We start from the raw sequence: 27760 nt of genomic DNA on the forward strand, positions 1-27760 counted from the left end.
AATAATTGTGAAGCCTGTCACAGCACAAAAAAACTATGTGAGTCTACGCCAGGAGATTGAATGGTACGACGACCCTAAAATTAGCATCAAATATGCTTTGTTACAACATCATTGATTGGCTGAGAGTCACCTGATCGGAGCACGACCTGGGTCACAGAACCATATTTGTCCGTATTATCAACGGGACTTTGCGAGAGAACCACACCCACATTTTCAACCATTTTTAGCGTGGAAGTTGCCAACAAATGTCAAAAAAATCCTGAATTTTATGGATTTGAATAAAATAAAGCTAGCGATTGATAAGACTGGTGAATAATATATCCCCCGATGCTCTTCGAATTTTTTTAATTTTATTTCAAGGTGTGAAATGGATAATTGAAGTTCCATCGATTTCAAGGCGACTGTTTCACCGCGACAACTCTATGCTGTGTTGTAGTTTCGCGAGGTAAAAAATATATATAATAAATAGTACTTGTTTAATTATTTGGTTTTACAGCCCGCAAATTACGGGGCATGATCCCCATGAATTACAATAAATAAATGCTGATTGTGTTGGATGACGGACGTCGGGCCGTTTGGAGAAACCAACGGGGACCGATATTCCAAACAAATTATTGGGACACGGTCGGTAGATATTTCAAAATGAAATTAATAACGAAAGACAAGATTTTTCCAGATATTTACGAACTTACTGTCATACCAAATAAATGCAAAATTGACAAATACACAAAGAGATATTAGGTTTTACACATTAGATATATGTTATTAATTACGTAATGAAAGCACATGGTCATTCATCGCTCTGTATTGAGTAATCAAATTCTGCGTTTTGGATACCAACCTAGGTCTAAGACATTATCTATATATCTATAAAGTACATCTGATGACACGGATAACTCCAGGTACCTATATTATTACGTTTACGTCGAGATTTTTGACACTTTTGGTTGTCTCACGCGACTGAACTCTGTGACTCAAAATGGCAACGTTGCAGGACAAAGAAATCGATGCCATTCAAGACAAAGGAAAAGATATTGCCAAATATGAAGAAAAAGGGGCAATAATTCTGACTGGGGATTTCAACGCTAGAACTAAAAATGAACAAGAATTAGTTATGTATAACAATACAGATTATACAGTATCCAATTCTGCCATCAGGTTCAAAAAGAGGGCGTCACAAGACATCGCCATTAAGAATCAGTACGGTGAGCTTCTGCTTGATCTTTGTATGGCCACTGAGTTAATCATTCTGAATGGTAGATGTATAGGGGACAGTGGTGGTAAATTTACATGCCACCAAAGTAGAGGTAGCAGTACAGTGGATTATACCATATCAAGTAACTACCGGTATCTATTTGGAAAATTTAACCCATTTCATGTTCACCCACTTAAGCTTTCTGACCACTGTCAGGTATCATTTCACCTTCAAACTAATGCATCTACAAAGTACAGGGATGTCAAAGATGACAATTACAATGCCAAACAGCAAAATAACTTTAGTTATTTCTGGAACGATGAATCCAAAGTACATTTTAACAATGCCTTGTGCAGCAAAAATATTGGTAAATTAATTGATGTCTTTAACAGGAAAGAGTTCAGTGGAAATCAAAAATCAGTTAATGAAGCTAGTTTACTAATCTCAAAAATATATCTGAAGGCAGCTGATAAAAGTCTAAAAAAAAATATTTATGAAGAAAAATAAAGGGCATGGTTACAAATCGGGTATAGAAAACAAAAATCCTAAATGGCTTACAAAAGACCTCAATAATATGAAAAAAGAAATTAAAAAAATATCATCAACACTCAGTCAGCATCCATACAATAAACAACTTAGAATAACATGCTATAGTCTCAAGCGAAATTACAGACGGCTCCTAAGAAAATGTAAGAGAGATTTTAAAAATGACATTATTAATAAACTAGACACAATGAGTAAATCTAATCCAAACAAATATTGGGACCTGATTAAAGAACTACAAGGTTCTGAACAAAATGTAAATAAAAATGATAGCATCCCAGATCAAAAATGGCATGACCACTTTAAAAATCTAAACTCGTCTATGCCTGAGGATAACAATATATATGATGATGTGGACCACAACCAATCGTCTATCAATATACCGGTACTAGACAATTTAATTAATATCTGAACTGGAAATACAAAATGCAATCAGCAAACTAAAAAATGGTAAATCCCCAGGATCTGATCGGATAAGAAATGAAATGATAAAAAGTAGTAAACATACACTAATAAAATGTCTACAAAAATTGTTCAACCTTATCCTCAGTAGTGGTTTCTATCCCAGATCCTGGAATCTTGGCATTATCACACCTATTTTCAAAAAGGGTGATACCACTGACCCTGGTACATGTAACTATAGAGGAATCACTCTTCTCAATACTCTCAGCAAATTATTTACCTCCATCCTAAAACAAAGATTAACTAGATATTTGCAAGAAAATGAAATAATAATTAAAGAACAAATAGGTTTCATGCCAACATTTGGTACGCGAGACCATATTTTTGTCTTAAAACAACTAATTACAAAATTCACCAAAATTTTATTGACTTTCAAAAGGCCTTTGATTCTGTTTGGCATGAAGGCCTAATGCACAAGTTGAAACAAATGGGAATCAATAATAAGTTTTATAAAATAGTAAAAGACATATACCAAAATTCTGTTGGCTGTGTGAAAACCAAAAATGGCCTGACGGACACCTTTCCTGTGCAAAGAGGCATCAGGCAGGGTGATGGTCTAAGCCCACTATTGTTCAATATATATATTAATAACATAAAAAAACATATACACTCGTCTGAAAATGATGCACCAACGCTTTTAAATCATAAACTCCCTTGCCTATTATAAGCTGATCTTGTAATACTATCAGAGACCAAATCAAGGTTACAAGATGCAATTACTAATCATGAAACCTACTGTAAACAAGCAGCCTATCAGCTGAGATAGCTCCGCTGTTAGCTATGCACATTTCAATTAAAGAACTGAAGACATCATTAGAAAATGAACAATATGAATAGTATCAAAGCAATCGGACTTACAGTTTTTAACAAGAAGTCGAAAATATCACTTTTTACCAAAAATTACAAAAATATTCACCAAAATAAATTAATTAGAGAATTGAAGATATCATCACAAAACGAACAAATCTGAGAGAGGTCCACATGTAGTACCTATATATGTAATATCAAAGCAATCGGACTTACAGTTTTCAACAAGAAGTCGAAAATATCACTTTTTACCAAAAATGACAAAAATATTCACCAAAATTAGAGAATTAAAGATATCATTACAAAATGAACAAATCTGAGAGAGGTCCACATGTAGTACCTATATATGTAACATCAAAGCAATTGCACTTGCGGTTTTTAACAAGAAGTCGAAAATATCAGTTTTTACCAAAAATGACAAAAATATTCACCAAAATTAGAGAATTAAAGATATCATTACAAAATTAGCAAATCTGAGAGAGGTCCACATGTAGTACCTATATATGTAATATCAAAGCAATTGCGCTTGCGGTTTTTAACAAGAAGTCGAAAATATCAGTTTTTACCAAAAATGACAAAAATATTCACCAAAATTAGAGAATTGAAGATATCATCACGAAATGAACAAATCTGAGAGAGGTCCACATGTAGTACCTATATATGTAGTATCAAAGCAATTGGACTTGCGGTTTTTAACAAGAAGTCGAAAATATCAGTTTTTACCAAAAATGACAAAAATATTCACCAAAATTAAAAAATTAAAGATATCATTACAAAATTAACAAATCTGAGAGAAGTCCACATGTAGTACCTATAGATGTAATATCAAAGCAATTGCACTTGCGGTTTTTAACAAGAAGTCGAAAATATCAGTTTTTACCAAAAATGACAAAAATATTCACCAAAATTAGAGAATTAAAGATATCAACATGAAATGAACAAACCTAAGAGAGGTCTACCCAAGGTACATATACACCAAGTATCAAAGCATTTAGGCTTGTAGTTTTCAAGAAGAAGTCGAAAAAGTAAAACATTGACACGGACGACGACGACGGACAATCACTTATATGATAAGCTCCGCTCGACAAAGTCGACAGCGGAGCTAAAAATGGAAAATAAACATTAATATTGCAAAATCAAAAACTATAATATTTAACAAAAGTGGGAAAACTTTAAATAAAATAAAATTTTACGTGAATGATCAAGAATTAGAAAGAGTATCCTCATACATGTATCTTGGTATAAAACTAAATACCACTGGGAACCTAGATATAGCACAAGTAGACTTGAAAAGGTTTGACACTAAATCAAACATATTGTGCAGAAATGTGGACATGTGACATAATAAAAAATAAAAACTATCTGATGCACTTATTGTCACCAATGGAAAAAATGCACTTAAAATTTTGCAAGTACATACTGAAAGTAAACTGCAGGACCACAAACCTTGCCTGCTTATTAGAATTGGGACGATACCCCCTAATAACTACATGTATCAGACAGATGTTTAAATATTGGTTGAGATTGCGTAATATGCCTGAAAACAGCCTCATAAATGAAGCATACAGATTGGCAATCAATATGGATAACTCAGACAGCCAAAATTGGGTCAATTGTATTAAAACAATTCTCAAAGACTTTAATATGGAACATGAGTGGGAAAATATAAAGATTAATGAGAACAAATACCTAATAAATAATGTTACTACAGCACTTGAAACAAACTTCAAAATAAACAGTAGGGATTCTCTAAACAATGACAATAAAGGTATTAACCACAGAAATAAACTACATACTTATAGAAAATTAAAAACTGAATTTGGACTTGAAAATTATCTGCTGACAGTAAATAACCCACTACACAGATCATCAATGAACCAAACTAAGAATAATTTTTACAAATTGAAATGAGCAGATACCATAAAATTGACATTACCGAAAGAAGCTGTCCTGTATGCAATACAAATGATATTGAAGATGAAGAGCACTTTCTGTTAAAATGTCAGTTATACAAACGTGAAAGATAAATCCTTATCAACACATTTAGACAGTGTTCTGAGGGCAACACTGATACAAGCTTTATTAACAATAACATACTAGGCACAAAGAATACTGTCATGCTAAAATGTCTAGCAAAATATCTATACGAATGTTTTAACATAAGATAACGCAAATTAAAAAAAAACAGCTGCCTCACAGATATCTAAATAAGTAATCCTAATATTTACTTATTTAATATTTAATTTGCATTTCTAACCCACTTTCCGGCAAGTTTGTTGTTTTAGCTGTGTTTAGTTTAGTTTTTTTATACTAGTGTATCTTCTAGTGTATCATGTTTCTGACATGGAATGACAACCGTGCTTTATTGTACTTAGATCTATGCCCATTTTTAAGATACGACTTCAATAAAGACTATAATTATTATTATTATCACATTTTAGCCTTATATTTTACTCTATTTAGCTTCATGGTCCTTCGGCTTGTCTTCTCCTTGGGGAAATAAAAATAATTATACAAATCGTAAACTCAACACAGTCAGGAAAAGAAACCCAGACAACCATGTCGTACTTCTGTTGAAATACATTTTGTGTGCATATGATTATAGATAGTTAAAACAAAAAGTATTTGAATTTTTGACGGTTGTTCAACATCTATGCACGGTTACTAAACTAGTAACCGTGATCTATGAAAACCAGAAAATTGGTAGTAGTCCGAATTTTTGCACAGTCGAAAATAAAGCGGAAATTCAACAAGCGGTCGCTAAAGCGAGCGATTGAAAAGCGGAAGCAGGTGAGAGGTTGGGCGAAATGAGTTCTGTACTTCTTTGTTTGATGAAGTTATGCTGATGCCACATTGTCACCATAATGAGGCCACAATGAAGCGAAGCGATAACCACCTAACTTTTTAATGTTGCGAGATTGATGCGGTGCTGAAGCCATAACAATGCCATAATGATGCGATGCTGAAGCGAAGGTGAAGCTGAAGTGAAGCCAAAGCTTTTGGGAGAACTGTACTGTATCTGTTTATCAATGACATGATGTATAATGAATATTTAAATTTGAATATAATCAGTCAAAACAAGTCTAGAAGCCCATTCATTAAAACAAAATGGCTGCCAGACAGCCATTTTGAATCCAATCTGAAAAATAAATGATGTGCATCAGGAACCTGTAATGTCTAATATATGTACCAAGTTTGAACGAAATCTATCCATAAATGCCAGTAATGCTTGATATTGATGATTTTTTAGCACAAAAATAGCCACCATTTGGCCATTTTGAATAGGATCGTCAAACTAATCTATCTATGACATGATGTATAATGAATATTTAAAATTTGAACATAATCAGTGAAAGCAAGTCAGAGATATGGCACGAGAACCACATTCATTCAAACAAAATGGCCGCCAGTCGGCCATTTTGAATCTTATCTGAAAAACAAAATTATTTGCATCAAGGTCCCATAATGTCTAATGTATATACCAAGTTTGAACAAAATCCATCAGTAAAAGGCCGAGAAATTCTTGATTTTGATGATTTTTAGCACAAAAATGGGCGCCATTCGGCCATCTTGAATCAGATCGTGAAACAAATCGACGTGCATATGTATAATATCATATATGATGTATGTGTGAAGTTTGATTGTGATTGGTCCAGGCATTTCTAAGATACAGGTCCGCACACACAGACGCACGGACACACACACGCACGGACACACGGAGGTCAAAACATAAGTCCCCGTTTTCGGACTGCGTCCGAACGGTGACTATAAAGACTTGATATTGGGAAGCAAAAATTATGCAGAGTCACTGAGCTGCATAGATACGCATTAACACATAATTTGCTGAAAGCCTGCATGGATAGAATGAATAAGAAACAAGTCATTGTCAATGACACGTCCCCGTTCCGTTCATATTTGAGTGACATATACATTCAAAGCAGATCATGACCGAAATGCACCTGCATATGTACAACACATTGTGCTAAATCTGAACAAAATCCATCCATGCATGACTGAGATCCGGTTCTGGAATTGTGAAAATATGTGATTTTGATGCATTTTCAGCCTTAAAATGGCCATCATTCCGCTATTGTTAAGCAGATCATGAAACAAATGCACATATCTATTTGTGACATGATGTACCATGTGTGTGTGAAGTTTGAACTTGATCAATCCAGACATGTCTTGGATACGGATCCAGAACTGAATTCTTTAACAAAATGGCCGCCAGTCGGCCATTTCGAATTTGATCCGAAAAAAAAAAAAGACGTGCATCAAGGTCCTATTATGTTTAATGTATGTACCAAATTTGAACAAAATCCATCCATGCATAACTGAGATACGGGTCCGGAATGGTGAAAATGTGTGATTTCAATGCATTTTCGGCCTTAAAGCGGCCCCCATTTGGCTATCGTTAATGAGATCATGAAACAAATGCACATACATATTTGTGACATGATGTACCTTGTGTGTGTGAAGTTTGAACTTGATCAATCCAGACATGTCTCGGATACGGATCCAGAACTGAATTCTTTAAAACAAAATGGCCGCCAGTCGGCTATTTCGAACTTGATCCGAAAAAAAAATGACGTGCATCAAGGTCCTATTATGTTTAATGTATGTACCAAATTTGAATGAAATCCGTCCATGCATAACTGAGATCCGGGTCCGGAATGGTGAAAATGTGGGATTTCAATGCATTTTCGGCCTTAAAGCGACCGCCATTTGGCTATCGTTAATGAGATCATGAAACAAATGCACATACATATTTGTGACATGATGTACCTTGTGTGTGTGAAGTTTGAACTCGATCAATCCAAGCATGTCTCAGATACGGATCCAGAACTGAATTCTGTAAAACAAAATGGCCGCCAGTCGGCCATTTCGAACCCGATCCAAAAAAAAAAATGACGTGCATCAAGGTCCTATTATGTTTAATGTATGTACCAAATTTGAACAAAATCCGTCCATGCATAACTGAGATCCGGGTCCGGAATGGTGAAAATGTGCGATTTTGATGCATTTTCGGCCTTAAAATGGCCGCTATTCGGCTATCGTTAATGAGATCATGAAACAAATGCACATACATATTTGTGACATGATGTACCTTGTGTGTGTGAAGTTTGAACTTGGTCAATCCAGACATGTCTCGGATACGGATCCAGAACTGAATTCTTTAAAACAAAATGGCTGCCAGTCGGCCATTTCAAACCCGATCCAAAAAAAAAAATGACGTGCATCAAGGTCCTATTATGTTTAATGTATGTACCAAATTTGAACAAAATCCGTCCATGCATAACTGAGATCCGGGTCCGGAATGGTGAAAATGTGCGATTTTGATGCATTTTCGGCCTTAAAATGGCCGCTATTCGGCTATCGTTAATCGGATCATGAAAAAAATGCATGTGCATATGTCCCATATAAGGTGTGATGTATGAGTGAAGTTTGAACTTAATTGGTCCATGCATGTTCAAGATACAGGTGATCACGGACGCACGGACGCACGGACGCACACAGGGCAAAACATAAGTCCCCGTTTTCGGACTGCGTCCGAACGGGGACTAAAAATATCATTATCAGGCAATGTGTCACCGGTAAAAGATCTAATCAGTATAATGCAGGACATAATAGCAGATATTTAGGAACACTTACACTCCAGGAAATTAACACAATTCCCCAGATCTACCAATACATCATTTCTTCTTTGATGAGTCACATATTTTGAATTTTTAAACTTACTTGTTGCCAAGCTGTGAAATCTTGTAAGACAATATCCAGATCTACTCCTCTTCCATCTTGACCAGTGGATGACGTCATGGAGAAACCTATGATTTAGGATAAAATCATCTAGAGCCTGTTAATCACAGTGAATATTCCAAGACAGCATCTAAAGAAAAGAATAATAAAATTATATCATAGGGTGATTTGAAATGATAAATAATTTAAATAATATAATTTATCTGATAGACACCAGTACGTTCCAAGAAAATTGAGTGTCATCATCACAGTTGCATTCAAAACTTATAGTACACTTCTAAAATCTTTAAAATCTCCAAATGTTGTAAATTTAAATATTTTTGATTGAATGTTGAATATCCAACTACTTTTAACAAACTTTTGGTACATATGTACATGTAAAACTATGTCACACAAGTATTTTTTTGAAGGTTTAAGGAAAAGTAAATGCAAACTCAATAGTGATTGCTATGTTTATATAACTGTATTACTATCTAATTGGCTTTACCTAATCCATTGTGTTAGTAGAATTGATAACATAATGCCATGACAGTTTACACACAAAGTTGTGAATCATGAACGATTTTTTGTTCATTGACCCTCAAATTGTAAATATTTTTATTTTATTTTTTCATGTGACAATGGAACATCAGCCATTTAGCCATGATGTGATAACCATTTTTGTGGACATTTAACATCATTTTCATAAAACGAGCATTATCCCAGTTTGTGTTTTCTGGTTGGGCAGAAAGATTGAAACTTAATTAGCTCTCACAGTTTTTGTCAGTTTGACTTGAAATTTTCACACTATTTCAATGTCTTTATGAACAAAAGGATTGAATATGAGGCAAACATCTTGCTTGACAAGTTGTAATAAGAAAACAAAACAAGCTATCTAAACGCCTGGACGCCCATTTGTTAATAAACAACTGACAAACATAGTGTGAAAGTTTTATGTGAAATAAACAACAATTGTGAGAGCTATTTAGATTTGAACGTCCTCTGCAAACTGCAAAACATAAGCGGAGACAATTGCTCATTTGCATAACCATTCACTTAAAATGGCTGTAAAATTCCCAAATCTAAAACTATTGCACCATTAATTTTTTTTTTACTATGTTTCTTTTTCATTATTTATGCACAACCTTGATAAATCTTCTAAGCATTCGAAAGAGAGAATGTGCCACTATTCACAAAGCTGTGAAATTTTTACAATCTTTAAATATTGTCAGGACAATATTGGTTAAGCCAGACTTTTTTTATTCCTTGTTTCGCGAGTTTTTATAAGGCAATTTTTTTGAGGAGGCGGACAAAAAAAAAATTAATTCTGTCTTTTTCATTAGATTTGTGTGATTCTCAAAGAATTGGAAGTGAGATCATTGATCGGAGAGAAGAAATGAAATACAATTTTATTCCATGAATAACATTGTTTCTCACCTGCAAGAGACTTCGGTACTTTGATCATGATACTCCCACGAAAATGCAACTTGGATTTGTTATGCGACGGGCGGTAAAAAAATGAAGATAAAAATAATATTCTTTTAGCAATTTTTTGCGCTTACAAGTTGGCGGGCGCGAGAAATTACGCTGAAATAAAATTTTATTTTTATTTCATTTTTGGCTCTTGTTCATTCGGCGGGTTCGCGAAACAAGGGATAATAAAAGTCTGGCCTTATATACCCTATATATAAAATATATTTTTGAAATTCAGTGACTCGCACCCTCGACTATTATTGCCGATTTCACATCTCTGGAGTGATTTACATTGCACATTTTGGTTCTCCGGGGTCTCTAATAAACATCCTACCGTATCTATCGCTGGACTGAATTAATAATATTATAAAAAAATCATAGAAGATTGGGCAAAAATCAGTTGTTTTTGCCATCACCATTTTTTCGCAAGGAAATGCATGGGCAATGAGACTTGTTTGTTTCGAGCAATGTTGTTTTTTGGTGAATATAGGACATGTTCTGTTCCAATAAGGGATTTTGAGATGTCAATCGAACAATTTTAACAACAATTCACTACTGGAACGTCTTCTGTATAAATAGTCCTGTACTCTCCAAAATTTGACAATGACAGTAGCCCAGAATAGCCTTCCTGTTCCTGTCCTGTTCCGCGTCTTTGATTATAGCAATGTTTACGACTAAATGTGCACGTTTAACAAAAATATGTTTTTGTAACTCAAAGTTCTGTTAATTGTTATTTGGACATAGAGTTACAATTTGGGTGTGGTTTTGCAAAAGTTGGCATAATTTATGAAATATGGGCATGGTCATTTTTGTAACTCAATGCATGTAACTCGAACAATTCAGCATCTCCAATTTACTTGAATGGGGCTACTTTTGCTATACAGGAACTAACCCTGAGTGTAGGGGTGGTTTTGAGTTTACACATGTACATGTACATACAGTATATGTATGAATACATTTTCATATCGCTAGCTAGATGCTAATGTATCAACATAAACCATTTTAAATCTTGAGGGAAGAATCATTAATTAATGTACACTGTATCCAGAACATTTTGTTTACACTTTCTTTTTTTTCAATATCAACACAGGGAGCCCAGGAACTATGATCAACTGTACACATTCCCTATGAGCGGGGGGGGGGGGTATCGGCTAGTAACTCGTGTAAGAAATAGACAAGGGATGAAGGCTCCAGCCAGCTCATATTTTTTAAACTGGAAAAAAACAGACTGTACTACCCCAATATTGTGTGTGTGGACTCTTATCTGTTTCAAGGAAAAATTGTGCTCACAAAGGATCTGGTTTTGCTAATCGAAGTTTCGTTTACCATTTACACCCCCCCCCCGATAACCAGAGGGGTGTACGAAAATTGTCATTGACAGAAAAATTATTGTGAACGAAAATGGTAGAATGTTACACCAGTAGTGTACATGTATTTATAGATCAGTAGTAACGGATTTCTTATACTGAACTAACATGGAACTAACCTGAAATATTTAAATAAGAAGTAAAATTTGTGTATAGTCAAGCTTGTCCCAACTCGACTTACAGTTGTCGTTTGTTGTCTTTTGAAATCGAGGCTGAAGACTGATGTTCATCCACCACCAAGAATGTAGTGCGAATATAATATTGTGTCGTTGGATCAATATTCTCAAATAAAGATACACAATAATGAGAATTAAATTAAATAATTATTTAATGCGTATTCATTTATTCTATGTTTAAATTGTCTTCTTTTCGTAGTTATTTACTATTTCGGTATTCATCCGAGCTGTTATTCGTCAAATCCAACATGGCGGGAGATTTGCATTTTATACAGCACACTACCTTTGAAAACACAATCAACTTGGTTCGTATAGGCTAGTGGAGTGAGTACGTCGTCGTCAGAAAGTGGTAAAAATCTTGCGTTATATCAACAAAACTGAATCCCTGTTATCGAAGACGAATTTATTATTCTATAACGATTGGAAAGGTGAGTGGCCGAAAAAAAATATCAGCGCTGTTGACATGTTGAATCTTACACCTGTGTTGTTTTTTTGCAACTGTGACAAGCTAAAGATTGTATTCCCAAGTATTTCTAGATTATGTTATGGACAAGCTCAAAGCAATGTTTCTGTGACTGGATTTCGAACGTTAATTTGTAATACAAAAAGTTGTGATCCTGAAACCGGAAGTTATGAACAGCTGTTTACGTGTAAATGCCAAAATAAAAAAAAAAAGCAATACAAATATATAATGAACTAGTTGATTCTTTTCATACCTAAGAAAGCTCAACTGTTGTCAATGAAAATAGCATTAGTTACTGTCCCCTTCCAACAAAAAATTAGTTTCACAGAGATCCCCACAGGCTGCTTCAACTAAGGAATAGCGAAACAAATTTTGTAAAAACTTTTTTCTGATTCAGTGTACAGTTGTTCAGGAAAACAGTTTGACACATGCTGTTTCGACCAAGAATTCCATATCTGTGTCTGTCCATTCATACATTTGTACCATTCATTCATTCATTCATTAACAGAACTCATTTACAATTATGAATATTAATGAGCTTGGTCACTGCAAATATTTTCAATTATTGGAGTCAACACATTATATATCACAATTCAGAAGAGTTTGAATTTAAAAAATGATTAATTTTTGGTGCAACCAACAGACTAAAAACTGTTCAATGCACTAGCAAATGTAGCTGGTACAAAACAACCATTCGAACAAAACTTTGAAGCAGACGTCATTGCTAGTACATGTAGTCTGATTGGCAATGTGACATGATGTGAACTTCATGAAAATTATTTGAATGACTGATCATAGCACACGTTTACTGGGCATAATTCCAGAAGACGTACCTAAACTTTATGCAATTTTTTTTTTAAATTACCGTATTTATCCGGGGTGATATAAGGGTGGGCATTTGCCCGGATATCCCCTGCAAAAAAAAGAAAGTTCGCGAAAATTGACAACACGCAGATCGAACTGCAGCAGAGAATAGAACAGCAAATGAAAACATGGTTAACTAACCCAATACACGTGAACTCAAAATGAACTAAAATGTCAAGGGTTAAACCATAGACCCTCTAAAAGAGGGATGGGAAACTGCCGGCAAAGATCAAAGTAAGCGCGAGGGGTGGATGTACGATGTATCTTGGTACGGAGAACTGTTTATTTATTTTAACTAAGATGCTTATCGGCTGTCGTACATCCGCCTGACGTCACACTGTCAACAAAGAAGCGTCACCACAGTGATGCTATCGACACTTTCACTTGGAAGCGTTATTCCTGTTACTCAGCTACTTCGCTTGTATTCAACAAATTTTTGCAGTTCCTTGTGATATTTTCGTGTGTTATGTGTTTAACAGTCTACATATTCATATCAGGTAGGTAAATGATACATTTTATTTCAGTGAAACGGGAAAGTGTTGTTTGTGATCGTTGGCGAATGTTTTTTACAGCCCCGGGTGCAGTCATCGTGTTAGAGCCCAACAATCAATGACGAACTTCTAACCCGTTTTCTCTGCAGTTTGATTACCAAATCGATTGACATTTCTTAGTCTCGTATTTAGATGCCTTTAACCATATTGTCGTATGCTTATTTTCGATATACAGCTACTTTTTGTGCAGCAAATTCACTCTGAAATCATTGTTGTGGTCGCTCTCCCCCCATTGCTGTATCGACTTGGTACACTTATCCCAGAAAGTTTATGTCCCGCAATACTAGTTTTAAATAATTTATAAGTCCACAAAACTATAAAATTTTATTTTTAGAACACATTCATGTCAACGTGAGAGATAAGTTTTAAAAATACATTGCATATTTACGATTTTCTGGTGAAAAAAGGTACACTCGGGAGTGTTGACTTTCCTTGCCGCCATCTTGTATTTTTGTTTACAGCCCAACAATCGATGACGAACTTCTAACCCGTTTTCTCTGCAGTTTGATTACCAAATCGATTGACATTTCTTAGTCTCGTATTTAGATGCCTTTAACCATATTGTCGTATGCTTATTTTCGATATACAGCTACTTTTTGTGCAGCAAATTCACTCTGAAATCATTGTTGTAATCGCTCTCCCCCCATTGCTGTATCGACTTGGTACACTTATCCCAGAACGTTTATGTCCCGCAATACTTGTTTTCAATAATTTATAAGTCCACAAAACTATAAAATTTTATTTTTAGAACACATTCATGTCAACGTGAGAGATACGTTTTAAAAATACATTGCATATTTACGATTCTCCGGGGAAAAGAATATGGCATACATGTACTCAGTAATGTTGACTTTCCGTGCCGCCATCTTTTATTTTTCGATGGCTGGGTTCAATCGATTTTCGGTCTTTGTTGTTTCGCTAAAAGAAAACATGTCGGCTGCTTTATATACATGTTATTCGTGTCCCTTTAAATAAAACAGTCTTGGTTTTGGGATAATATGTGCAGCATTTTGACGACTCTGAATCTCCACGTTCGCCCTTGGGTTTTTAGTGCTGTAAATGTTCATATCATAAAAAAAATGGGTCAAGTTTGAAAAATAAAATAAGGCATCTGTCAGTGTTTGGTTGGTCATTTTCAATGAAAATTGTACTTCCTTAATTGCAATGATCACCCAGGGAGAGAAATTGGGGCCTATTTTCTCTAAAATACTGTTGCTAGAATTATAAGATATAAAAATTAATAGCCCACTTGCCTTGGAATAACATTTTAAGTGTTTGCTTTATTACATCTTAGATATTAAGAGTGTGGTGTGGGTAACAGTCCAAATTGTACTGATTTAAAAAAAATAGACTCAAATCTTTCTATGGCTTTTTTTGAGAAACTGGCAATTTAAAATGTTGTTCAAATCACTATATTACAGTAACTTAGTTATCTTATACCAATTATCGTTGGTTCCATATGGTAAAGATATCTCAAAATGACCTGGTAAATATATATAGTGTTACCTTATGTAACCAAATAATGCTCATTAAACATTATTAGCTTTATGCACATTACAGTTCAATTAAAAAACAAAAACAATTTTTGTTTATTTTGTAGCTCATCATGCCATATAAAAAGGGTCTTGGGTACAGAATAAAGAATTTTGAAAAAAAGAAGAGTTCCAAGGCAAGACTGAAAAAGAAGAAAAATGTATCTAGTCAAGGTTTGTCATCTCCCCAAACATACAATCCCCTTGATGACTTTGCTGGAATTGCCATAAATCATTCTGACCATGTGCCAAACGGTCATGATATACAAGATCACACAGTGATGGAAGCAACACCACATCACAATGATATTGACATCCTGCAACCTGTCAGTACAGACAATGATGCAACTGAAGAACATCCCCTTCTCAGACAATTTGCTGAAATTGTGTGTGACCACCCAGACAGTAGACATAACAACATATCTTTGGATTCAACACCAGGACTGGATGTCACCCATTGTTTGCTGTCCAATTCCCCCAGTGATAGTTGTACTGATAATTTTGGTACTGTGACAAATATTGCATCTTCTGTGTCTCCTCCACATTCTCATCTGCCATCTATCAGTTGTATACCCACATATATATTGCCATATTATTACATCAGAGAAGGGGTTGAAAGATGTTCTCTCCCAATTGGTTGGGTTTACCTTGCTGATGATGAGTGTTTACAGTTATCGTACATTGTGAAGAATGCGACAAGACAACCTGAAATTACAAAGAACATATCCGTGTACAGAGATTTAAACTGGTCTGTTGCAATTCATGGAGAAGATTGTGGGAAGCGAAATATATTTTCACATGTACCACAGGTCATTACTGGGCTGTCAGCAGTCTTGGATCTTCTGAACACAGTCAATTCAGCAACTGTGTGCATTGGTAATCCTGACAGTAAATTCCACCCATTGGCAGATTCAAGACATGGTATTTTCAAAAGTTATGGAAGAAATGGCAAGATTGTTGGAAAACAGCAACATGTAACAATACAAAACAAAGCAGGGACAATGTTTCATTCCACCATTAAAGCAGCAGACTGTCAATTAATATTGGAAGGTAACAAAGAAAGATGTGACTCTTGCTGCAAATTCCGAAACACTCTGTATGCTATGCATTGCAATGACAGTAAAAATACATGTGAGCAAAACAAGTCGGTCAAACCAGGTAAAACTGAACATTTTAGTCATGTACCACTTTCACAACTATCCCACAATGAATTATATGAAAGAACTAAAAATATCATCCAGGCGAAACGAAGAGTTGAGGTAAGAGAAGGGAGGCTGAGACAGAGGCTCCAGGCCTGTATTGAAGAAAACGGAGTCGGAATGGATGAGAAATCTGGTGAAGCTTTCAAGAACCTGGCTGAAAATTATGAAAGTACCATAAAGGAGGAATTTGCAGAAGGAACATTTCAGAGACTGTTTTGGGAGCAGCAAGTAAAAGCCCTAAACTGCCCTGATTCTCGTGGTATGAGATGGCATCCTATGTTTATAAAGTGGTGTCTGAACATAAAACTTCGATCATCTGCTGCATATCGCACATTAAAGGAGTCTGGTGTTATTCATCTACCTAACGAACGTACACTGCTTGATTATACTCACTGGACAAACAGTGGCAGTGGTTTTTCAGCAGATGTAATGGAGCAGTTATATAGGGAATGCAGCTTTGAAGAACTGGCTGAGCATCAGAAGTATGTTGTTCTAGTGCATGATGAGCTAAAGATACAAGCTGATCTTGTGTTTGAAAAAAGCTCAGGGAAACTTGTCGGTTTTGTTGACATTAATAATTTCAACAATTCCCTTGCTATGTATGAGAAGAACCTAGATGATGGACCTGTGAAGCCTGATATAGCAACTTACATGTTGGTGTTTATGGTGCGTGGTGTTTGTCTGCACCTCAATTACCCGCTAGCCCATTTCCCAACCACATCTATAACTTCTGATTTCCTATTTCCACTTGTCTGGGAAGCTATAGAAGTATTGGAGATGTACGATTTCAAAGTTATGGTATCAACATCTGATGGTGCTTCTCCAAATAGAAGATTTTATAAAATCCACCAGTCAGAAGACCCAGAAGAGCTGATAACGTACAGAACACCAAACCACTATGCAGATGATGGGCGGTTCCTGTACTTCATGTCAGATGTCCCACATCTCATCAAGACAACAAGAAACTGCTGGGCCAACTCTGGGTCCCACAACAACAAGAGATTGTTATGGGTAAGATTTTTTTTTTTTCATGTCAGTCACTTCGTTTTTTTATTATAAATGTCGTCTAAATAGAGCCTACACCGGTATATAAAGAAAATTGTTTGCTGTTGGGGAAAAAAAACAAATATTTCCATTGTTTATCACTGACAATCAGCAGTGCACAGTAACCAAAAATTGCATTAGCACTTTCTCTTCCATTACAACATTCTTTGGGGTTGTGATTAGTGGCAATAAATTTACTGTCCAAACCTGTATGAACTTTGCACATACATGTATTACCCAAATCCATAGTATTGTGTCAGATACATGTCATAAGTAACTACATGTACTGAAGGTGTTAATACACAACAATACTACAACAGAAAAATAATTATTATTTCCAGTTACAAGATATGAGCGAATATTATTTTTAAAAATGTTTTGGAAAAATATGAAGCTCTTAAAAGTAGAAGCCTAGTCATAATTTTTGACAAAATTGGTCATAAATTGCATGACAATGTTCATTAGTTTATTATGTACAATCATGAAGCTAATGTCCCATGGTACAATGAAATAGCATTATTTTGTATGTTACAGTTAAGCTATATGAGAAACGCGTCCTAATATTTCTCGAAAATTGCTATTTTTAGAACAATTCCATAGAACACAATGTTAAAGAAAAATTGCATTTTTGACACTTTTTAAAACCCAGATTTTTTAAATAATTCAGAACAACAAAAAGTACTCCATCATTAACAATATATGGTTTTTTCAGCCTATGTCACCAGGCTAGATTTTGAGATATTGCATAATATCTCTGCCATAGGAACCTGTGGTAAAGTGTTACAATAGTGTCAAAATGGCGACTTTCCACTAAAATACAACCATTAATTTCTCGATAAAAAGGCTGGTGACCCCCAACTTTTTTTAGGTCAATATCCTTATATTGCCTTTGAGTAAAATTTATTGCAAAATGAATAAATTCTTTTTTTTTTTTTAATTTATGAGTAGGCTTCTACCTTTAATTAAAACTATTTTATTTTTTAATCTCAGTTGTATTTCATTTATCTGCAGAATGGAGATCATATTGTGTGGAAGACACTGGAGGACCTATATAGGGCTGATTTGGAGAGGGGAGGTTTATTTCTCTGCCACAAATTAAAATACGAACACATTCATTTGACTTCATTTTCACGAATGAAGGTGAAATATGCAGCACAGGTAAGGACTGAATTTGTATCAATTATGATTTAAGTTACCAGGGGTATGCTCTTTTTTTGACCCCACATACAGTCAAAAAGAATTTAAAAAAAAAATGATTTTATTGTGCCAATTAGGTGCATTTTTTTAAAAATGTTCCAGGGAGAGCATGTATATAATTTTCCTTTTAAAAAAATTCTGTAAATGTGTTAAATAATCACAAGCAATTTATTGTTCAGATTTATATTACTATTGTGCATTTTGAAATTAAACAGTATAACATGGCTTTGAAGTGGGAGAATATTATTGACAGTTTTTACTGGGACCAGCCTTTTTTGAATTACAATGCATTATTTTTTTTTCTTTCCAGGTTTTGAGTTCCACTGTGGCAAATGCTGTGTCACTTTTTGGACAAAAAGGTCCACATATAGCCCCTACTGTTGAATTTATTCGAAATTTTGATAAATTCTTCGACTGCCTGAATGTTAGAAGCATGATCGAAGGTGTGAGGAAAAGAAAACCAAACCTGATGCCTTACAGATCTCCTGATGATCCTAGATTACAGGTAATATACAAAATATTGTTATCCCCATAATGTCTTTGTGTGTGTATCCCTGATTCATTACCAAAATTATCATGAATTTCAGTAATGTTGTAAATACATTTATATAAGTTCAGCTGGACATGCTGATGCACTTATAAGTTTGCTTACTTGTCCGCAGCTCTGTTTTCAGTTCTTGGATAAAGATCAGAATAATGTGAGACATATCTGTACTGCTTCATTAATAGTTTTAATAATATACTTAAGTGTAACCATATACCCTCTAAAAGAGGGATAGAAACATAAATCAGGGGGAGTACCGCAATTTCCTAACACATTGCAGGGAAGCATTTTATAACCTCATTCAAATTTATTTCACTTTTAAAACAGTGGTTGAAAGAGGACTTCCTGGGGTATTTGAAAGAATGGTCTGAAAGAGTTGATAACAGAGATGAATTATCTCGGAGTCAGAAAAACAAAATGAAACTTAGTAATCAGACCACTGAAGGCATTTTCATGACAGGTGAGTGTTGTCAGTAACTCAGTTTTAGTTGGATTGGTGATTTTTTTCTTTCAGTTTGCTGACAGTGTAGTTATTAATTATATATCACAAAGATACAATTTTTTGTATTTCCCCATTATATGCAAGTTGGCAAGTATTTTACTATTTTTAAGTTGTACCAACATTGGGATTTGAAATTATTGTTCCTGATGGTAGAGTAGACTCAGATTTGTGTTTTATTACATGGGTATACATAATTTGGTGCCTACAAATCTAAAATATAAAAATTTCAGCTTGGCATAACCAAGGGTACTGAGAGTTTTTGTTTTTTTACTCCTACCATAATTTCCTAGACCCTTTATGTGGGCTGACTATTACACTTTTTTTTCTTCTTTGTTTTCACAGTGAACTCCTTTGTTGATGTAACAAAGTACCTACTAAGTCAACCTGGTGTGGTTTTTATATTATCTGAGAAATTTAACCAGGACCCCTTGGAGAGCTACTTTGGAAACCAGAGGCAGATGAAAGGTGGTAACGAAGCCCCATCAGTTCTTCAGTTTGGATATTGTGCCAATGCATTAAGGATGAAAACTTCAAATCTGCTCAGAGTGCGTGGAAGTAACGTCAGGGGGCCAGTTGCTGATGCTGAAGTTGACCATACACCTTTACCAAAAAGACGCCGTTGAGGGTGATGCTGCTAAGTGAACACTTTTTTACTGGGGCGTACAACAGACTGTAAAATACTTCACATAAAAATGTTTAGGCATTGTTATGATGGATCCTGTTTTCACTCTAACTGGAATGAATCTAATTATGTGCATTTTTGACAGTAAACAGTCTGATTTTTTTTCTGTGCTTGACAGGCAGTGGAATCTGTACTGCTCAGGATGGTTTTATTTATTGCTGGCCTTTTTTTGTAAATAAACAGTGATATAAATTAATCTTTGTCGTAATTGTATATACATTAGGTTGACAAAAAAAATATGTTTCTCGTTTGTTTTTCCTTCTAATGCATTCCAAAATACGCTTGTACTTGTCTCAAATTTTGGGTCAGTATTAAAAAAAAATCACCTTATTTTAAAATTTCCATGAAACGAGAAACAGAATGTTTTTCCCTGTACCCAAAATATCTTCCTAGTACAGCCCTCATAAAATATGTTCCATACACTAGTAAGTCCCACCCAAGAAAATAACACTGAACAATAATTGAAAATATTTTTTACAGTAGACTAGTTTATTGAAATATTTACTATACACAACACTGAACAATTTATTGAAAAGTCCCCATAAAAAATAAATGAAAATATCTTTGTTACAGTAGTAAGTACCCCACCCTTCAAAAAAATTAGATCACACTGCAACATTGCTTGAAAATATTTTTTTATACAGAAGTACAGTCTCCCTAAAAATTTGTAACATTAATATATTAGTTAGTACCACCATAGACCCTTATTTTTAGAGGGTCTATTGCACCACTCGCCCCAAAAAAACTATCACAGTGAACAATTGAAAATATTTCCATACATAAATAAAAAAATACAGCCCTCCATTCTCTCCCATGCCCAAGACTGGCTTGTAAATATTGAGACTTCACCAGATTTATTATACAGCCATATTATGCATCAAGAGTTTTTAACTCTTTACGTAGGCCTTTATTTGCACGTTGTGCTAGTCCTTGTTTGGCCTTATATTGCTGGATTAATTTTCTCGCTTCCGAATGTCCCCTTATATTGATCCACATTTTAACACACATGAACATAAGATTAATAGCGGCATCTTCTTCAAGACCACTCGACAACTTTGACCAATACTCTAAAGCTACTCTATCTGAAAGTACTGAACTAATAACAGAGTCATGAATATTCTCAGTGGCAAGCACTAATGAATTTACATTCTCTCTAATAAAATGTTCTACTCTTCTGCAAAATATGTAGGCATTGTCATTTACAATGCATAAGCCACCACGATTTTCTTCAAGTACCCACTGTGTTGTGTAAGATAAAAAAGTTTTCTTCATTGGTTGAGTTGACTGCATGTTCGACAAACAATTCAACATACTCGACGTTATATGGCGTCGCTTCTTTGCTTGTCTTGTTAATGCCATTGGTATATATCCACACGCATACCGAAGCACATTTTCTTCAACGCTGCCCATCTTTACTACTGTGCTGACACCATCATCTTTGTCAATTCGTTCACGTTTTAATAAAATGTCTTCAAATATAGCATTAACAAGACAAGCTCCCTGCGAATTGACAAAATTGTGACTTGCCTTGTTACATAAAGCTTTTAAGGCCTGTTTCAGCTCTATGGTATGTCGCAGTGAATTGTATTTCCGGTACATTGCCTCTCGACGTGCAGAAGTGGAGATCATACTATCACCAGCGACTACTGCTGGCCACAAAATGTCTATTACGGCACTTATTTCTTTTGTTGCAGTATTAGCTACACACTGTAGTGCCTTTAGTAATGTTTGCAGATTGACAATACCTCTGGCAAATGTACCAAGTTTAATATGATTCTTTGTCAACATGCTGCTTGTGGCCGACATCAGTATCTGTTCTGCACTTTCAATTGCTGTTTCTTTGGTGTAGGTAGGGGGTGGTCTTTTGGCTGTAATTAACACAAAATTAAAATTAGATATTTATGCACAATATAAAGAAATAAGTTTCCTGGCAAGTCTGTAACACACAGCTAATATTTTTTTGCAGTTCAAAGGGTAAAATAATAACAGGGCCAAGAATGAAAAAAAATCTTGCATTTTTTTACATTTTTTAATTTGAATAAAAGATGGTGCCCAGGAGTTAACCTACGTAGTGTAGTTGGTAAAATCATAAACATTTTTGGAAGATGTCGAGTAAACCAGGGAGTTCCTGAGTGAACCTGGAGTGAATTATTTTGTGAAATAAAATGTACCTGAAGGTATTGATAATCTGTACATACCATTTTTCTTGACTTTGTTCAATCTTGCTTTTGTTGGCTTTCTTGTATTGACATCTGAAACATCCTCTACCCCCTTATGGGATTCTGAAAAATGAAGAAAAACATTGTATTAACTCTGAAAGCTGTCTTGCAACCATGATGATCGACCTACCTTTTAGAGGGTCTATGCCTACACTAATGTACAGTTTGGTTTACATGTAAACCCACACAAATTGTGGAATGGTACTGAAAATTACAAGGATGCAAACAATTAAAACTACATGGTTCGTCATAAAAACTATAACCATAGTAGACGTGGTTAGCTATAGCAACCGAAAAAGAAAGACATTTCAATAGATAAGAACAATCGATAACCAGGAAGTGAGGAAGCTGTAATGAGACGCAACATAAAGGACGCAACAACTATCGATATATAATAATCATTATCGGCCTCTGGTCATAAATTTGCTTACGAAACATGGTTTATATAGTTTTCGAGTGAATTAAACTATTTTCGACTTTTACTGTTTTATAACGTGTTGTTAATATACATACCTTGTACTTTGTGGACATTTAAAAGGTGGTTCTTGCAGCCTTGTTTTGATTTAAACTCTCTACAACATGGAAGACACTGCCAAACATCGTCTCTCTTTCGTAAATACGCTTCCAAAAACCGTAAATTTCGCCGACCAACTGGCTCGACCAGTTTATCTTCCTCAACATTGCTCTCTTCTTCGCTAAAATCACTCTCATTGCCGTCAAAATCCGTAAAAACGTCCATGAACTCCTCCTCGTCACTAAATACGCCCGCCTCCATTTTGAAAATGTGTTTGAATGACGAACAGACATTTGGTAATTTACATAATCTCAGTGTTTTGCATAACCTCTTCACGTAACTTGCGAGACTTCGTTGAGATTATCGCTAATGCGTAAACCGTTAGGTAAACGGGATTAAAATGGTTACAACTTACATAGATCAGAGGAAATACCGCAGTTTCCTATCCTTCAGGGTCTATGGTTAAACTGTGTAAAATTATTTCCGGTTTTAACAAATACTGGTTCAACAGCCATACAAGATCAATAATAATTTACGCAGTAAAACAAAAGTTCATAGTTGTTTGAAAACACTTCTATTTGTACGTTAATTGTAAAAGTCAAAACCCTCAAAGTTCAAGTCGGTGTCACTTTTGCGATCGAACAAAATCCCTACAGCTTCGTCCTGAAGTTTGTTGATATCGTCCCACACAATTTGGACTTAGCACTTTTAATCCATTGATTTTGTAGTCTGTCAGCTTGGCACTTTTTATTCATGTCTAATCACAATAAAGAAACAAGAAAAACGGAGTCGCTCTGCTGCGATGGCACACAATGCTTTTGTTTACAGTCTGGCAATCATCTTTGACCTTTATTTATCTGCTCTACTGATTGGCTATGAATGATATCACTACTAGTGTTTCATCATAAAGGTCAAATCATGACATTGCTTTCTTATCAGATTCGATATTTTATTTAATTGTTGTGAAACTTTCTAACAAAATTATGTTAACTGCTAAATTCAAACCCTCAATCAACAATTCCACAGACACCGTATATTATAAATACCACAACACCACAGAAGATATTCATCTATTGCCTGAATTGTTTTCGTTAATACACTTTCACAAAAATTACCTTGACTTTGGTCTTTTGTTTATCTTTTGTCACAATCTGGTAACTGTTGAACAAATTGCGCGTCATTCAGTTTGGTAAGATGCAAGTTATTGTATTATTTATTCAGTTGTGCATGGTGGAGTTTTGTGACGTTTATTATTTTTCCACGATGTTCTTTGTTTACTTGTTATGGTTTGAGTGATTTCAGTTTATTTGATAACATTTTTAGCTCCCGTGAAACAGAGCTTATGTGTTACCGGTGTCTGTGACTGACTCTGTGGCTAAAATTTGTTCCACTGATAACTCAAGATCTACAATTGCAATTCAAATGAAATTTGGCACACAGCTAATATATGATGAGCATATTAATTAGCTAATTATTGCATTAATTAATTTATAACTTAGTGGTCTTTGAAATTTCTGAACAAATATTTGAATTAGGTGAGTAGACTAGTTTACACAGTGTTCTCCCCAGCATTCAATTTGTGTGCGGGGCCGCCACGCTGCTTTCCTTGCCCGCCACAGTGATTAGTAAGACCGCCACAGTGATTTTTTCATTGTTCATCCTGTGAACTGTATTACGAAATATAGAAAGAAATACGTAGCTATCAGGGATCTTGCCACGCTTCTGACCAGAACTATTGTCCGACGTACCGACCGACATGCATCCTGCCAGTCGTGGATTGTAATTTGTAAACAATAGACGTAGTCGCACGATGTGTTAGTGGCTTTAATATAAACAATACAAGTTAAGTAAAATTAGCACCTCTTTGTTCGTAAGTAAATACTTTGACGATCGACGCAGTCTTTAGATTGAAAGCTAACATTTTTCGAAATCAATTCCACCCCGATATAACATGGGCAAAGCGGAGTTCACGATCAGTTTACGCTACTCAAGAAAAAAACATGTTTATTGCGTGATTGGGTAAAATACATTTGAACTTTTATCATCGCGAATCATGTAAAAACCCTTCTTTCAAGACTTCTTTTACCTTTTAAAAATTGCTTATCATCTATTTCGAAAACCATCATGCAGTTTTCATCTGAAATCCATACCAACACATCGTGCTAGGACATTGCTTTACTTCCGCAATGTAATTTTTTATGATCACTACCATTCGGAAAACTTCGGGTTCTGTTGACATTACCATGCGGTATTCTGATTGGTTAATGGCGCTTTTGATCCATCGGTCAAAGGACACATGCCGGTCAACTAATACATCACAATTATCATGGCGGTCTGTGTTTTTCACCGAAGCGATCGAGTGATCAAAAATAATCGCTCAAATTTTACGTTTATTTCATATAAAAAAAATATATAAAAAATTTTTTGCATGGCATGACTGAGTAAAAGGAATTATTGGTATAACCGGTGTATAACATCGCGAAATAAATTAAGTCCTGTCGTAACTTTGATGATCGTTTGGAAGTTTTATTTGTTCGTTCATTACTGTAAATGTAAACGTTGTAGAAACTGATGGTACGAATAATGAACAATTTTTTGAAGGAGAATGTTTTTGTAGTAAATAAGATCATGGAATTCGAGAACATATTCCTGGCTGAAACATTTCAAATGCGTTTCATTTAACCTTTTACAATTTATTTGTTTGTTTTTAATAGTCTGCAGCATTTGCATTTCGATTTGACAATTTTCTTTCATTTTTAAATTCAAACTAAATTGTGAAATGTAATATTTCGACTCCAATAGAAAAAAATATTTGCACTGTGACTGAGCTCATTAATATCCCAAAAGAATAGTGTTTATAACACTGTATGAAGCAAATAAATATGTGCCACATTGTTTTTGAAAATATATGTTGTTTGTTATGTGGGTGTAAATGTGCTTTGGTCAATCTCTATTATTATGTAAATGATATGCAAATCATATGTAAATTAGTCCGCCACATTGGTTTAAATTCCTGGGGAGAACACTGTTGCATATTGCGATAACTTATTCTATCGCAAAATTACTGGTAATATTTCATTGGAAGGTTTAAAAATTTGCAAGTTTTAGTATATAATGATTTATTATGTCATGATGGATGTTATTTGAGCAGATACAGCAACTAACAACATCAAATGTATGGTTTTATCAAGCTCATGTCGCTTAGACAAATAGCCGCTTTTGTTTCGCCCGCGACTAACGAGGCAGCCTGTTGGAATTCAAATTCAAGTCGGGTATACATGTACATGTACTAGTATACGCTGCAATGTTCAATAAATATATTCACTGAATAAATTACGTTGCGTAGAGCAAATCTCTGGTCTCTGAACGATCACTTTTTACACCCAGACAGCTAATACAATGTACAATGTACATGTATGTACAGTACTATATATTCAAATAATATTTATGTTGATTGTCCTTGCATCATCTCAGACCCAGGTGAAACGAAACGCATTCGTTCAAGGATTTGACATACATATATTATCTTCCATGACCTCACAGGCAAGAGCGGCATGGATTGATCACCGGGTCGTAATATTTTTTTTTATCTTACAGGAAATGGTTAGTTTCGTGTCACATATTCACATTTTTTGACAAACTAAAATGTATTATGCCGGTCTAGTGAAACAAGAATGCGTAAATGTGCATTTTTATCGGATATAGATCAATTAGACACGAAACGCAGTCACGGCAAAACTTGGCCAAGCAATATCACGACAAAATGTCCGTACTCATTTTGCATACGAAATTGTACGTGAAAGTCATGTTGTGGTGCTTCGTGGATCATTATAAAAATAATCATCCTTGCTTACAAGCCAGAAATAAAACATATTACACACCAGCATGGCGGCAGCGAATCTCTTTGCTCATTTATTAGCTCCTCTGTCGACTAAGTCGAGCGGAGCTTAATAGTATTACCGGTACTGGTCGTCGCCGTCGTCAACTTTACATTTTCAACTTCTTCTTAAAAACCACAAACTGTATAGCTGTGGAACTTTCTAGGAAGGTACCTTGGGTGGTTCTCTCTCAGATTTGTTCATTTCGTGTGGATATGTTCAATTGTCTTATTTACAGCGAATATTTTTGGCATTTTTGGTCAAAAATGCTATTTTTGACTTCTTCTTGAAAACTGCTAGCCCAAATTGCTTTGGGTGGGACTCTCCCAGATTTGTTCATTTCGTGATGATATCTTTATTTCTCTAATTTTGATAAATATTTTTGTCATTTTTGATAAAAAAATTACATTTTCAACTTCTCCTTAAAAACTGGATGTCCAATTGCTTTGGTATTGTATATGTAGGTATATCAGGTGGACCTCTGTCAGATTTGTTCATTTCATAACCATATCTTGAATTCTCTATTTTCAGCAAATTGGTTTGTCATTTTTGGCTCAAAAATGATATTTTCGACTTCTTCAAAATTGTTAACCTGAATGCCATGATTCTGTATATGTACCCTGGGTGGACCTACATGTACATCAGATTTGTTCACTTCCTGTCAACATCTTCTATTCTCCATTTTTAGCAAATATTTTCGTGATTTTTCATCAAAAAACATATTTTTGACTTGTCCTTCAAAACCAGTAGTCCAAATTCTTTGATACTTGTACACATGCAGCTTAGGTAGTCCTCTATTAAATTTGTCC

At 34.9% G+C, this 27760-nt stretch overlaps 3 protein-coding genes across 3 annotated transcripts in view; 2 read left to right on the forward strand and 1 right to left on the reverse strand.

Annotated features, from left to right (window-relative positions):
• The window catches only part of LOC102809749 (coiled-coil domain-containing protein 152-like), a 32484-nt gene extending 20695 nt beyond the window's left edge, over window positions 1-11789 (reverse strand). The window contains exons 1-2 of the mRNA XM_085503054.1: window positions 11765-11789; window positions 8747-8832 (exon numbers count right to left, since the gene is read on the reverse strand). Coding sequence (XP_085359180.1) covers window positions 8747-8824 — 78 coding nt within the window. The 5' untranslated portion in view covers window positions 8825-8832; window positions 11765-11789. The remainder of the gene's footprint in view (window positions 1-8746; window positions 8833-11764) is intronic.
• Window positions 11790-11995: 206 nt separating this feature from the next.
• LOC100373205 (spindle and centriole-associated protein 1-like) overlaps window positions 11996-27760 on the forward strand; it is a 72731-nt gene continuing 56966 nt past the window's right edge. The window contains exon 1 of the mRNA XM_085503052.1: window positions 11996-12187. The gene's annotated coding sequence lies outside the window, so the exon portion shown is untranslated. The remainder of the gene's footprint in view (window positions 12188-27760) is intronic.
• Window positions 13332-20536, forward strand: LOC146738057 (uncharacterized). The gene is made up of 6 exons (XM_085503051.1): window positions 13332-13583; window positions 15238-17382; window positions 18427-18573; window positions 18923-19117; window positions 19484-19616; window positions 20001-20536. Exons 2-6 carry the CDS (start codon window positions 15244-15246, stop codon window positions 20279-20281), a joined length of 2895 nt encoding a protein of 964 aa, XP_085359177.1. The 5' UTR covers window positions 13332-13583; window positions 15238-15243; the 3' UTR covers window positions 20282-20536.

The sequence above is a fragment of the Saccoglossus kowalevskii genome, chromosome 9 (assembly GCF_978046115.1).
Source record: "Saccoglossus kowalevskii chromosome 9, keSacKowa6.1, whole genome shotgun sequence".
In the NCBI taxonomy this organism is placed as follows: Eukaryota; Metazoa; Hemichordata; class Enteropneusta; family Harrimaniidae; genus Saccoglossus; species Saccoglossus kowalevskii.